This window comes from Vipera berus (assembly GCF_964194415.1).
Source record: "Vipera berus genome assembly, chromosome: 9".
In the NCBI taxonomy this organism is placed as follows: Eukaryota; Metazoa; Chordata; class Lepidosauria; order Squamata; family Viperidae; genus Vipera; species Vipera berus.
In genome coordinates, this window is record NC_138212.1 from 21388986 (window position 1) to 21404157 (window position 15172).

Genomic DNA, 15172 nt, shown 5'->3' on the forward strand with positions numbered 1-15172 from the left:
GAATTCCTGAGCCAGCATAGTCATTAAAGAGCCAAGGTTGCCTACGCCTGCACTAGCCTGTTTGCAGTTGGGCTCCTGTGCAGTCAGAGTGCTTAGGTGAAATATTGGCAGGACTCTTAGTTGCTGGACATCCAAGCACCATCTGCCCCCGGGAGTGGAGGAAGGGTGTTGATGTACCTCATTTTAGAGTTCTCACAGAAACTTAACGTGAAACTGCTGCTCTACTAACTAGATCACTGGTAGGCAACCTCGGCTCTTTTATGACTCGTGGACTTCAACTCCCAGAATTCCTGAGCCAGCATAGCTGGCTCAGGAATTCTGGGAGTTGAAGTCCACGAGTCATAAAAGAGCCGAGGTTGCCTACCCCTGGCCTAGTTTCATTCAGAAACCTGCTAGCTGGGGAATGTTGGGAAGTGAAGTCCACACATCTTAAAGTTGCCAAGATGGAGAAAGAGTGGCACAGAAGCTTTCCAGTGCTAAATATCACGAAATGCATGAATCGGCCTGGGGGAAGAAAAAAAAAAGCGCCCATTTAGTGGCGTCTCATAATCTCTTGGTTAACATGATCGTTCTTTCCCCAGAATTGTCCCCAGAATTTACCCTTTTCTTCCTAGCTAGGTGGACAGATGTGATGGGGTGTTTGTTTTTTTTTGTCTTTTTTTGTTTTTTTTCCTCCTGCAGGTCAAGACGACTGGAACGGGACTAGGCCTTCTCTTAAGGCCCCTCCTGCTAGGCCAGTGAAGGGGGCCTATCGAGAGCACCCCTACGGACGCTATTAGAACATTCACCAGGGCCAGCTGCCCTTTTGAACAAACAGTTGTTTCTGATTCTAGTGTCTCCCAGGATTCCTCTTGCTTTACCACAACAGACAAGTAATTGTCTCCCTGATTTTTCTCTGGCTCCCTTTTTCTCCCACCTCCATCCTCCCCGACCGCTTGACCTGACATTCTGCTTCTGTATGTAGTGTTTTAAATAAGTTAGAGTTAGAAAACTGAATTCAACTTTTAAGTGTGTAGACTGCTTTTCTTTCTCTGTTTAGATAGATATATATATATTAAAAAAAACGGCAACTGTACCTTTAAAAAGAAAACTTTGAGATAAAATGTTAGTTTCCAAAGTGACATGCTTGCTTAACAGTTATGGAATTAAAGTTTGTTAATCTTTAAATTTTTTTTTTGTTTTGTTTTTTAGGCAACCCATAAAAGTTCTAGTTGCAGAATCCCAAAGTAGGCTACATTTCAAAATTCAGGGTTTTTTTTAATGAATTAAAATGTAACTATAATGATTACCACAGTTAAAAGCAAGGTCAAAATTTTGCCCTTAAAAGCAAATTGCTTGATTAATCTTAATTTTAAACGTCAATAGGAAGGATCCTCCAGAACAAATTAAATGGTGGGGGGAGGGGTTTCCTTCAATAGATTTAACTTTTTTAAAAAAACAAAATTAGGTTTGTAGAAAGACTTCCAATGTGGATATTGAAATTTGTCCCCAAATTCTGGGATGCTAACAGCAGAGGTTTTCAAGCAAAAGGTGTTCTTAGCTCAATTGTGCATGAAGAGATTTTAAGAAAATGGACATCTAGCTGCTCTGTAATTTTATATTGCTCTAACTGCCCAGTGTTTTGATATTAGGAAGTATTAAATATAAGTAGCTGTGCATTGTGTCTTTTTTTTTTCTTTAATGAAAAGCTAACACGAGTGTTTGCAGTACATAATATAGTTCAGGCTTACAATTGGCAACATTGTCAAGCTTTTAGTCATTCCAGTGACATGTTTGTGTGTCTCGACACTCGTATTATGTTAAAAAGGGACATTGCAGCTGAAAAACCAAGGAGAGCTTATTTTGTACATAGATTTGTACATGTCCTCCCATTTTGTTCTTGGAAGATTAAATGCTACTACATGTGTAAGCTTGCCGAAATAGGTAGCTAAAATTTGTCAAGATGTCTGCAGCAGTTTGTCAATAAAGTTTAGTCCTTTTTTTAATCAAAGTAAATGTGATGAATTGTCATTTTTTTAAATTCTGGTCAAAGCAGTAAAATAGATTTTCCTCTTTCAATAAAATTTAAATTAATGTTAAACAACATGGTCTGTTTTCTTAAAAAAAGACTTAAAAGCAGAAAAGATAAAATGGTATACTCTGAAACTTTAAAACTTTATGAAGCCAAATGAGCTTAATTTTAAAACAAAACTGTTTTTCACCCCCTGGAAGTTGAACAAGGTTTCAAGCTGCTGCATAAATGTTTTGCTTCACCCTCCTTAAACCTGCTGTTCCTGGGGAAGTACTAGATTTCAGCTTTCTTCATCCCCAGGTTGGGGGTGGTAAAACTCATAATCCAATCCTTCTGGAGGGCACTGGTTAAGGAAAGCCTTTCCTTTCTCTCCCAGCTATTCACCTTCCACCTATGGGCAGCGATGCTGTGCTGTCCCCTTGCAACCAGAGTTGATTTCAAAAGGGCACAGCCCCCTTCTTTCCCACAGCCCTCTTCCTTTTGCGGCTGCTTGCCCAAGGCACGTCCCCATGAATGTACCCTCCACAGAATGCCAGGCACGGTTGGGCCAAGCCATTGTCAATTTGTGCAATGTCCTAGAAACTAAAAGTCCTTTATATGAAAGGGGGGGTCTTGGATGACCTGCCTCTTAACAGTCAAAAGTAATGGCTTATGCTGGGGGAGGGGGGCAGGCAGGTGATTCGCTATGGCCCATGACAAAGGGGCATAGAACATTGCAAAGCTGGCCAGTTCACACAGTCTCAAGTCACTGAATTCCTGCCTCCAAGGAGAAAATCCAAGCCACCGTTGGCTATAAGGCTAATTGGCTCTTTGTTCCTGGTCTTAAAAACCAGAATAGGTGGCTATGCAATATTGTGGCTTGTTTCTCTGCTCCCTTGGCCATTTTTTAAAATTGGATTTTCATTGGGGAGGAACTGCTTGGGGGTGAAAAAAAAATCCACTGTTACTGTCAAATTGCTCACAGAAGTGCATGATTGAGGGAAATTACTTTTAAAAACCAAAAACACACAAAAGGTTGTTATTTTGTAGATTGTTATTTTAAAAAAATGTAAATAACTGAATTTTCCGCAACGGTTTGGAGTCAGCTTTCAGGGTTTAATGTCTTGCTTGATGAAAAGATCGCCCCAACCCCCCTTTTAAAGGAAAATTATCGCAGGAGAATTCAGGATGTCTTAAAGCTAACATGCACCGAAAAACTCAAAAGGTAACCTAAATGTCTGATTTTAATAGCACATTTCTTTTACATAAACTGTGACGGCAACTTGCATAAACTATTTAGAACTGAAATTCTTCAAGTGTTAACTTTAATGTAAAAGTTGGTAAAAAGAAAAAAAGATGTTTTAAAAGTAGATACTTAAAATATATCCACTTGCATCTGCATAAATTAGTAATAATGTTTTAATACTTGTGCTCTTTTGTCAATGTAATGAACTGTAACCTTGGGCAAAAGCAAAAATTTAAATCTTAAATATAAATGATGTAGCTAGTCCTGTGTTTTATCAACAAAATCCAAGTAAAAACTCAGCCCTGATTGACCCATTATTGCTGTTCACTACTATTAAAATGCCCATTTTTAGGTTTAGTTGCATGTTTCCTTTCCCTGCAGCGTTAAATTGCATGCAAAAGTGATGTCAAAATTTCTTTCAAATTGCATTTGGTGGTGTGAAGACTTACCCTGTTTTTCCATTTGCAGATAGTGGTTGGCAGCTTGGATGAAAACGACATTTCATGAGAACAGGTTAGGTAGGTTATTTATCTATTTTTGCTTGTCTGGTTTTGAAACAATATTCCTGCTGCAGTTTGCATAGGTTATTTTTGCAATGGCTGTCATTAAAGTTTTAAGAGGTCGTCTGCAGAATTACATCATAGCTGACTCAGGAATTCTGGGAGTTGAAGTCCATGAGACATAAAAGAGCCGAGGTTGCCTACCCCTGGACTAGTCAGTTCCTGCTAGGAAATGGAGCTGTTTGTCTCCGTTTTGGGAAGGACAGGGCAGAAGCCCAAAAAGGTATTTTGCCGTGTTGAGGCTTGCCATCTGGAATGGCCTCTCAGTGGAAATTTTGTTTTTTTCCAAACATTGTCTGTCTTCTGGAAAAAGTGAAGGCCGACGTATTCTTTTCAAAGTACTTACTTTGCCTGGGTATTATTAAGGCTTTATTGTATTTAAATTTAATTAAAGTTTTTTATTTATTTTACATATACGTATATCCTGCCTTTATTATTTTTATAAATAACACAAGGCAGTGAACATACTTCCGACTCCTTCCTATTTCCCTGACAACTCTGTAAGGTGGGTAAAAGTGTGTGACTGGCCCCAAATTGTCCGGATTTTCATATTTAAGATGAGACTAGAAGTCACCGTCTCCAGGTGATTGGCTCAAAGTCACCCAGTCAGCTTTCATGCTTAAGCGGGGGACTGGAACTCACCATCTCCTGGCAATTGGTCTGAAGTCACTCAGTCAGCTTTCGTGCCTAGGGCAGTAGTACTCACCATTTTCTGGTGATTGGCCCAAGGTCACCCAGCAGGCTTTCATGTGTAAAGCGGGACTAGAACTCTCAGCCTCTTGCTTTGTAGCGTGATGCCTTAACCACTAGACCAATTGTATTTACACCTTGTTAGCTAAAAGATTTCTATGGTTGCATCAGCATAGAAATTTGACTAATGACCTAGTAGTTCAACACTCTGCTTAATACAGGATCCACCGTGGCATTTCTGATCAGTGACCACCCACTTCCTTTTGAAGACCTCTGGCAAAGGAGTACTCATCCCTTCATGTGGGGAGCCTGTTCTACTCGCTGACAGCTTGTACAATCAGAAAGTTTCTTCAGATGTCAGCTCTCAACTCTCCCTTCTTGTAATTTTAACCCATTGATTCTGGGAAAGAATGAAACCTTCCTCTTGTGTCTGACAGCCCTTCAGATATTTGGAGGCTGCTATGATATCTCTCCTTAGTTGCTTTTTGCTAAGCAAAGTTTCTATTCATTATCTTGGAGCAACTCTGAACTTGCTCCAGTTTGAAGGTGGTGGGGTATCCAGAACTGGCCACAGGACTCCAAATGAATCAGGGCAAAGTAGAGTGGAAGAGTTGCACCCTTATGAGCTGGACTGTGTGTTTCTATTAACGCACCCCAAAATAGAATTTGCCTTTTTTAGCAGATGCATCACACTCACTGGCTTGTGTTTGTTTTGGCTCATTTTATTTTATAAGGACCTGATTTTAGACTTGTTTTCAAAAAGGACTTAATACAAAGCACATAGGTGCTTAGTACAGAGGTGTATATTCTGCAACAACAGTTGTAACTCCAAATTCCCTTCCTCTAATAAATATCAAATCCTATGATATGCACCAAATTTTGGTCAAGCACTACTACATAATTGTGCGTTTGTGTATACACACATACAGGTAGTCCTCGACTTACAACTACAATTGAGCCCAAACTTTCTCTTGCTAAGTGAGATATTTGTGAATTTTGCTCCATTTTACAACTTTCTTTCCACATTTCTTAAGTAAATCACTGCTTGTTAAGTTGTTAACACGTTGAATCTGGCTTCCCCGTTGACTTTGCTTGTTGCAAAAGGTGATCACATAACCCGGGGACATTGCAACTGTCGTAAGTATGACTCAATTCCCAAGCACCTGAATTTTGATCACGTGACCATGGGGATACTTTTTTCCAATGCCGTTGTAACTTAGAATGGTCACGAAATGAACTGTTGTAAGTTAAGGACTACCTGTATATGCTGCCTAGAACTGGCGGCCAGAAGATTCCCCGGATGTATAGAGGAACCACAGAAGGATCTACTGCAAAGCTTCAAGCTGTTTTAGGTGAACATGCCAACATGACTGACATTTTTTTTTATAAAAAAAGCAGTTGCTGACAATTTTCATTGGAAAGCAAATTAAATGAACAGTGTACCATGAGGATAGCATGTGTGGTAAAACTGCATTTTGTTTCATAAAGTTGTGGAAATGAGATGGGGCAGCTAAAAAGAAAGGCTAACTCAACAGTTCAATCCTGCTAGAGCAGGGGTGTTAAACTCACAAAGTCACATGACATGTTGCGACATGTCACAGCTTTTCTTCCATTGCCGGCAATGGGATGGGTGTGGTTTCACCATGACGCATCCGGCCCATTTGACACCCCTGTGCTAGAGGGTCCACCTACTTGCCTTTTTTTTTTTTTTTTTTGAAATCTCAGGCTCTAAGCCAGGGGTGTCAAACTGCTGGCCCATGGGCCCGATGCATCATGCCAAAGCCTCACCCACTCCAGCTCCGGCAAAAAGTCACGATATGTCGCGACACATTTCGTGACGTGGTGAGTTTGACACCCCCGCTCTAAGCCAATATGCCAGGTAATCCTTAGAACAGAGGTCCCCAACCTTTTGGGCACCAGGGACCGGTTACATGGAGAGAGGCTTTTCCGCGGACTGGAAGGGGTGTGGTTTTGTGTGCTGCCTGCATCCCACGGATGGGGCTTTGCTTGTTTGTGCGGCCTGGGGTTGGGGACCCCTGCCTTAGAAGACCAATGAAAAGCAAATAACTGTGGGACCAGCATTGGACAGCAAACAGCATGGACCTCAATTCTTGACATACTTGAACTCAGGATGGTACAGAGTCCTTGACTTACAACCATTTGTTTAATAACTGTATGATTCTTTTAATGACTAGCAAAAAGGTAGTAAAATCAGCCACATCATACTTAACCACACTGCTTAGCAACAGAGGTTATGATCCCACATTTGTAAGTCAAGGACTATGTGTAATCTCTACTGGGTGGTAAGTTTCAATCTATAGTAGAGAAACTAGTGTGATTAAACCATGCTCCCTTTTTAAAATATGAGCGGTAGCATTCAGAGCTTGAAATAGCCTAGTGAATTGTTTAAAGAGCAGAAATAAAATCAGACAGCTCTTTGCAGTTCTGAACAGATTCTAAAAAGACTGCAAGAATTCCCAGTAAGAAGAATTCAAGTGGAGTGGAGTGGATGCGGTATTACTTAGCCCAGATCAACAAACAAAATTGGGTGCCAAACATCATAAAAAAATAGTGTACTGTACCTTTAAAACAAACTGAGCAAGTCACTTTGGCTGGCTGAAAAAAATGTAGGAATTGTAGCACACAAACATGTAGAACCCCAAGCTGGAGAATAAGCTTCAGAACATTATACAATGGACTGGGGGGAAGAGTCAAGCTTTGCAGAGGGGGACTTTTAAATAAATACCAAGACTACAGCCATTTTATACACACCAATGGTTCATAAGCTTAACTACTTGCAATCAACAGCTGCAACTCACACAGTTGTAAAAACTGTAGCAGAGTCCTGATTTTTTTTCTACCATAGACTCTTCTTACAATGAGCTCTATATGGGTCTGAAGATGCAAGCTACCTCTTAAACTGAAAGTAGCATGTCTCTTGAGTATGTAATGGGAACTGAAACATCTCTTGGCTTCCAACATGGATGTCTTACTTTCACTGAGTTCTCAGGAGCATTTTCAAAATGCCCCTGAGTATTGTGTTTTGGGGACTCTGATTGTAAATCACTAAATCATAGTATGCCACTGTTTAAGAACCATTAGCATGTAAACTGTTCAACATAGTCAAGAGTTAAGTGCTATATTTCAGTAACTTTCTCCATTTTTTTCCAAATAGATGGAGTCTTCAAATCAAAGATGATGATTTGGAAACAGCTTTTATAATAGAACATATTCTTATCAAGTCTTGAAGATTTTCCAATCTTTTTCAACTCCATAGTACTGGACAGACTTCAGAGAGGCTTATTTTATAAATAATGTAGTTCTTCCCATTTAGCTTATTTCACCAAGTTGTAAATTTGGAAGTACTATAAATTCTGGCTGACATAAAATGACATTGCAGACTGATACCTATGCCTATGTAAAGTGTTTCAACGAGATCTGAATAATTGGGTCGTTTGTTGCTCCATAATCTTTCATATTTTAAAACGGGTGTCAAACTTCCAGCCCACCGGCCAGAAGCATCACCAGGAAACTGCGCCCACCCCATTGCCAGCAATGGGGAAAAAGCTGTGATATGTCGCATGACATCATGTGAAATTGCAAGTTTGACATGTCTGTTTTAAAAGAATGCACTGACTTTCTAGAAATTCCTCTTTTTATGGTTATTACTGGAACAAAGAAATGTGATTTGGATCTATCTTCATGTGCTATGATAGTACAGTACATTTGAATAAAGGTTCCTTTTTTAAAGTATGATTTTATGTTAATCATTTCATTAGATGGAGCAACCCATGGACATTCAGCTAAACTTTATTTTTAAATTATAATTCAGCCTTCATATGGATCAGGAAATATCATTTATCACAGTACTGAAAGAAATAATATGGAAAACAAACTTATTGTTACCAGGTAGGTAACAGGAAAAAAAAGGATTTAATTATAATTGCAACCCTTCCTGTTTGAAATGAATGCAATTCTTTCCACACAAACATTCTGGATTTGACGTTTGGAAGAAAGATTCCTTCTGCCAAACAGTTGCTTGGTTCTTCCTAATTTCTCAGGATTACTAGAAGTATCCAAAAAAGGTTCACATAGTGCAGAAATTGAGCTTGGTACTTTCCCCCCCCCTCTTCATTCACAGCTCTTAGAACAAAAGGTCATAATGCTGGATATATTGTTTCCATTTTTATTATCTTTGCAATATTTAACTCTTTGAAAAACAAATCTAGAGATTTAAAGTATCTGCGTGAATCTACTTAAATATTCAAAGGATACACGTTTGTTAACTCCTGGCTGATCTAGTTCCTCACTGCTAATGGATCAAGCAGTATTTTAAGTACACCTTCAGATCAAATTTAAATAATCCAATGATGGAATACTCCTTCAAAAGTGTAGAGTAGGACCACAAAATATGTAAATGCACAGCTGTGGAAAATGCAAGTTGGTGATTCCAGTTATATGCAGGCAACGTTTCCTGCTACATAATTTCTCACCTTAATTTAAGGCAAGTTATCTAAAGTTCAGGAAGGTGCACTGACTTTCCATTTTGGAAATCAAGGGATTTTTATTTGTGGCTATTTTTGTACAGCACATCAAAAAGAAAATGTTGGCATATGGAGGCAATCACAAACCTAATGCCGAAATGCTGTCAGGATAGGCACTAAATTATTGCACCCAAGAGTGTACACAGTAGCGGGAGGCAGCCACCCTTAGTAGCCAACCACTTCATTTCAGCTGGAGAAAATGAAGCTGGAGAAACATGCGTTTCAGGAATTAAAGAGTCTGAATTAAAAATTATTATTTTATTTATTTTAATTCCATTTATATCCCGCCCTTCTCCGAAGACTCAGGGCGGCTTACAAGCTTAGCAGTAGCCTTCATTCTATGTATATGCCTGCTTATTAGGGCTTTCACACACACCCCAGGAATTAGCTTCATTCCTGCTGATTCCACGGAGGTGTCTGCATAGTTGGCTAGGGAAAAGTTTGCCAAATATTCCAGGATATTTCTTGCCTTGTCCATCCTAGCCGGTGCTGTGAGATTTCCTGGTGGTCTCCCCTCCGCCCTCGTTCAGGGTTCCAAGCTCAGGGTCTTGGCGCCTCTCCGGCTGAGCTTCGCAAGGCAGACTGGTTGTGCTGGGAGCGCCGCCTTTGTCTAAACCGGAATCTTGGCGGGGGTGGACGGAAGGGAGCATAGGACCTTGGCTCGGGAAGCAAAACGGTTTCGGTAATTTGGGCGCAATTGCAACGCCTTCGGGCGCGCTTGTTGTCCCCGAACAAGAGGGAGACTACGGCACGCACCGTGCTGCGCGCGCACCCTCCTCCGAAGTTGCTCCCAGATAAAAGGGCGGGACGCCAAGGGGGCGGGGCGCCCACGTGAGCTCAGCGAGCGAGCTTCGTGAGAGGCCTTTTGTCTCTCGCCGGCCGCCGTCCCCTTTCCCCAGCCTCGAGAGCGCGCCGCGTCCCCGCCATCTTGTTTCCCGCGGCCGCCGGAGCTGAGCGACCCTGCTGGAGATGGGTGAGGCGAAGGCGGCGGGACGCTCTGCGCGGTGGGCCGCTTCAGGGCTGCTGCTGCTGCAGCGCCTCGGCCGCGCTCCGTCCCGGGGGAGGCGGGCACCCTCTCGTTTCTCCGACCCTCCCCCCCGGGCGGTGCTGCTGCTGCTCCGCAGCCGCGGCCGCCTCCGGCACGAGGATGGCACTTTGCCCCCCCCCCCGGCTCCTCACGCCAGGCAGAAGGGTCGCGCCGGAACAGAGCTGCCGGTCTGGCCGCGGCCTTTCTGGATAGCCTGAAGGCGGGAAATCGCGGGGCTGGACAGGAGGGCCGCGGCGGGGGCGCGGAGTAGATTGCATTTCTGCCGCCGCCTCCTCCTCCTCCTCCTCCCATCCCGGTTGTTCTTCAGCTGTTTTAACTCAGTGCGCCTTTTCCTGATCCCTGATCTCCCCAATATAGTGACCCGTCACCCCAAGCTGTTGTTTTACACAAGCGTCTCTGCATAGTAATCCTCGACTCGCCGGCAAGCTATTACAAATGGCTCCCTTGCCCTAGGACAGGGGTAGGCAACCTCGGCTCTTTTAGGACTCGTGGACTTCAACTCCCAGAATTCCTGAGCCAGCTATGCTGGCTCAGGAATTCTGGGAGTTGAAGTCCACGAGTCCTAAAAGAGCCGAGGTTGCCTACCCCTGCCCTAGGAGATGCTGTAGCCACCCTCTCGGGAGTTAACTTACTCCAGGTTGAAAACCCGTGGCGCTTTGAGGGTCGTTTTCACTGACAGTTCATTCCCTTCCTCCACTATTTAACTGTGGACACTCTAAGCCCGTGTTTTTCAAACTTGGCCGCTTTAAGAGATGTGAACTTCAACTCCCAGAATTCCTCAGTCAGCTATGCTGGCTCAGGAATTCTGGGAGTTGAAGTCCACGAGTCCTAAAAGAGCCGAGGTTGCCTACCCCTGCCCTAGGAGGTGCTGTAGCCACCCTCTCGGGAGTTAACTTACTCCAGGTTGAAGGCCCGTGGCGCTTTGAGGGTCGCCTTCACTGACAGTTCATTCCCTTCCTCCACTATTTAACTGTGGACACTCTAAGCTCGTGTTTTTCAAACTTGGCCGCTTTAAGAGATGTGAACTTCAACTCCCAGAATTCCTCAGTCAGCTATGCTGGCTCAGGAATTCTGGGAGTTGAAGTCCACGAGTCCTAAAAGAGCCGAGGTTGCCTACCCCTGCCCTAGGAGGTGCTGTAGCCACCCGCTCGGGAGTTAACTTACTCCAGGTTGAAAACCCGTGGCGCTTTGAGGGTCGTCTTCACTGACAGTTCATTCCCTTCCTCCACTATTTAACTGTGGACACTCTTAAGCCCGTGTTTTTCAAACTTGGCCGCTTTAAGAGATGTGAACTTCAACTCCCAGAATTCCTCAGTCAGCTATGCTGGCTCAGGAATTCTGGGAGTTGAAGTCCACGAGTCCTAAAAGAGCCGAGGTTGCCTACCCCTGCCCTAGGAGGTGCTGTAGCCACCCGCTCGGGAGTTAACTTACTCCAGGTTGAAAACCCGTGGCGCTTTGAGGGTCGTCTTCACTGACAGTTCATTCCCTTCCTCCACTATTTAACTGTGGACACTCTTAAGCCCGTGTTTTTCAAACTTGGCCGCTTTAAGAGATGTGAACTTCAACTCCCAGAATTCCTCAGTCAGCTATGCTGGCTCAGGAATTCTGGGAGTTGAAGTCCACGAGTCCTAAAAGAGCCGAGGTTGCCTACCCCTGCCCTAGGAGGTGCTGTAGCCACCCTCTCGGGAGTTAACTTACTCCAGGTTGAAGGCCTGTGGCGCTTTGAGGGTCGCCTTCACTGACAGTTCATTCCCTTCCTCCACTATTTAACTGTGGACACTCTTAAGCCCGTGTTTTTCAAACTTGGCCGCTTTAAGAGATGTGAACTTCAACTCCCAGAATTCCTCAGTCAGCTATGCTGGCTCAGGAATTCTGGGAGTTGAAGTCCACGAGTCCTAAAAGAGCCGAGGTTGCCTACCCCTGCCCTAGGAGGTGCTGTAGCCACCCGCTCGGGAGTTAACTTACTCCAGGTTGAAAACCCGTGGCGCTTTGAGGGTCGTCTTCACTGACAGTTCATTCCCTTCCTCCACTATTTAACTGTGGACACTCTAAGCCCGTGTTTTTCAAACTTGGCCGCTTTAAGAGATGTGAACTTCAACTCCCAGAATTCCTCAGTCAGCTATGCTGGCTCAGGAATTCTGGGAGTTGAAGTCCACGAGTCCTAAAAGAGCCGAGGTTGCCTACCCCTGCCCTAGGAGATGCTGTAGCCACCCTCTCGGGAGTTAACTTACTCCAGGTTGAAAACCCGTGGCGCTTTGAGGGTCGTCTTCACTGACAGTTCATTCCCTTCCTCCACTATTTAACTGTGGACACTCTAAGCCCGTGTTTTTCAAACTTGGCCGCTTTAAGAGATGTGAACTTCAACTCCCAGAATTCCTCAGTCAGCTATGCTGGCTCAGGAATTCTGGGAGTTGAAGTCCACGAGTCCTAAAAGAGCCGAGGTTGCCTACCCCTGCCTTAGGAGGTGCTGTAGCCACCCTCTCGGGAGTTAACTTACTCCAGGTTGAAAACCCGTGGCGCTTTGAGGGTCGTCTTCACTGACAGTTCATTCCCTTCCTCCACTATTTAACTGTGGACACTCTAAGCCTGTGTTTTTCAAACTTGGCCGCTTTAAGAGATGTGAACTTCAACTCCCAGAATTCCTCAGTCAACTATGCTGGCTCAGGAATTCTGGGAGTTGAAGTCCACGAGTCCTAAAAGAGCCGAGGTTGCCTACCCCTGCCCTAGGAGGTGCTGTAGCCACCCGCTCGGGAGTTAACTTACTCCAGGTTGAAAACCCGTGGCGCTTTGAGGGTCGTTTTCACTGACAGTTCATTCCCTTCCTCCACTATTTAACTGTGGACACTCTTAAGCCCGTGTTTTTCAAACTTGGCCGCTTTAAGAGATGTGAACTTCAACTCCCAGAATTCCTCAGTCAGCTATGCTGGCTCAGGAATTCTGGGAGTTGAAGTCCACGAGTCCTAAAAGAGCCGAGGTTGCCTACCCCTGCCCTAGGAGGTGCTGTAGCCACCCTCTCGGGAGTTAACTTACTCCAGGTTGAAGGCCCGTGGCGCTTTGAGGGTCGCCTTCACTGACAGTTCATTCCCTTCCTCCACTATTTAACTGTGGACACTCTAAGCCAGTGTTTTTCAAACTTGGCCGCTTTAAGAGATGTGAACTTCAACTCCCAGAATTCCTCAGTCAACTATGCTGGCTCAGGAATTCTGGGAGTTGAAGTCCACGAGTCCTAAAAGAGCCGAGGTTGCCTACCCCTGCCCTAGGAGATGCTGTAGCCACCCTCTCGGGAGTTAACTTACTCCAGGTTGAAAACCCGTGGCGCTTTGAGGGTCGTCTTCACTGACAGTTCATTCCCTTCCTCCACTATTTAACTGTGGACACTCTAAGCCCGTGTTTTTCAAACTTGGCCGCTTTAAGAGATGTGAACTTCAACTCCCAGAATTCCTCAGTCAGCTATGCTGGCTCAGGAATTCTGGGAGTTGAAGTCCACGAGTCCTAAAAGAGCCGAGGTTGCCTACCCCTGCCCTAGGAGGTGCTGTAGCCACCCGCTCGGGAGTTAACTTACTCCAGGTTGAAAACCCGTGGCGCTTTGAGGGTCGTCTTCACTGACAGTTCATTCCCTTCCTCCACTATTTAACTGTGGACACTCTAAGCCCGTGTTTTTCAAACTTGGCCGCTTTAAGAGATGTGAACTTCAACTCCCAGAATTCCTCAGTCAGCTATGCTGGCTCAGGAATTCTGGGAGTTGAAGTCCACGAGTCCTAAAAGAGCCGAGGTTGCCTACCCCTGCCCTAGGAGATGCTGTAGCCACCCTCTCGGGAGTTAACTTACTCCAGGTTGAAAACCCGTGGCGCTTTGAGGGTCGTTTTCACTGACAGTTCATTCCCTTCCTCCACTATTTAACTGTGGACACTCTAAGCCCGTGTTTTTCAAACTTGGCCGCTTTAAGAGATGTGAACTTCAACTCCCAGAATTCCTCAGTCAGCTATGCTGGCACAGGAATTCTGGGAGTTGAAGTCCACGAGTCCTAAAAGAGCCGAGGTTGCCTACCCCTGCCCTAGGAGATGCTGTAGCCACCCTCTCGGGAGTTAACTTACTCCAGGTTGAAAACCCGTGGCGCTTTGAGGGTCGTTTTCACTGACAGTTCATTCCCTTCCTCCACTATTTAACTGTGGACACTAAGCCCGTGTTTTTCAAACTTGGCCGCTTTAAGAGATGTGAACTTCAACTCCCAGAATTCCTCAGTCAGCTATGCTGGCTCAGGAATTCTGGGAGTTGAAGTCCACGAGTCCTAAAAGAGCCGAGGTTGCCTACCCCTGCCTTAGGAGGTGCTGTAGCCACCCTCTCGGGAGTTAACTTACTCCAGGTTGAAAACCCGTGGCGCTTTGAGGGTCGTTTTCACTGACAGTTCATTCCCTTCCTCCACTATTTAACTGTGGACACTCTAAGCCCGTGTTTTTCAAACTTGGCCGCTTTAAGAGATGTGAACTTCAACTCCCAGAATTCCTCAGTCAGCTATGCTGGCTCAGGAATTCTGGGAGTTGAAGTCCACGAGTCCTAAAAGAGCCGAGGTTGCCTACCCCTGCCCTAGGAGGTGCTGTAGCCACCCGCTCGGGAGTTAACTTACTCCAGGTTGAAGACCCGTGGCGCTTTGAGGGTCGTCTTCACTGACAGTTCATTCCCTTCCTCCACTATTTAACTGTGGACACTCTAAGCCCGTGTTTTTCAAACTTGGCCGCTTTAAGAGATGTGAACTTCAACTCCCAGAATTCCTCAGTCAGCTATGCTGGCTCAGGAATTCTGGGAGTTGAAGTCCACGAGTCCTAAAAGAGCCGAGGTTGCCTACCCCTGCCCTAGGAGGTGCTGTAGCCACCCACTCGGGAGTTAACTTACTCCAGGTTGAAGACCCGTGGCGCTTTGAGGGTCGTTTTCACTGACAGTTCATTCCCTTCCTCCACTATTTAACTGTGGACACTCGAAGCCCGTGTTTTTCAAACTTGGCCGCTTTAAGAGATGTGAACTTCAACTCCCAGAATTCCTCAGTCAGCTATGCTGGCTCAGGAATTCTGGGAGTTGAAGTCCACGAGTCCTAAAAGA

The 15172-nt window shown here is 44.7% G+C and overlaps 2 protein-coding genes across 11 annotated transcripts in view; both read left to right on the plus strand.

The window, feature by feature from the left end:
• KHDRBS1 (KH RNA binding domain containing, signal transduction associated 1) overlaps window positions 1–8239 on the plus strand; it is a 35652-nt gene extending 27413 nt beyond the window's left edge. Inside the window, exons 9-12 of one of the 5 annotated variants that reach the window (XM_081335007.1) lie at window positions 682–3215; window positions 3705–3754; window positions 4708–4866; window positions 7662–8239. In XM_081335007.1, coding sequence (XP_081191133.1) covers window positions 682–779 — 98 coding nt within the window. In that variant the 3' untranslated portion in view covers window positions 780–3215; window positions 3705–3754; window positions 4708–4866; window positions 7662–8239. Of the gene's footprint in view, window positions 1–681; window positions 3755–4707; window positions 4867–7661 lie in introns of all 5 variants that reach the window. The other 4 variants (XM_081335008.1, XM_081335010.1, XM_081335006.1 and 1 more) reach the window with 4 other exon arrangements.
• Window positions 8240–9942: 1703 nt separating this feature from the next.
• Window positions 9943–15172, plus strand: part of TMEM39B (transmembrane protein 39B) — a 43733-nt gene continuing 38503 nt past the window's right edge. For 5 of the 6 annotated variants that reach the window (XR_014027314.1, XR_014027315.1, XM_081334494.1 and 2 more), the window contains exon 1: window positions 9943–10003. The gene's annotated coding sequence lies outside the window, so the exon portion shown is untranslated. The remainder of the gene's footprint in view (window positions 10004–15172) is intronic. The other variant, XM_081334491.1, reaches the window with a different exon arrangement.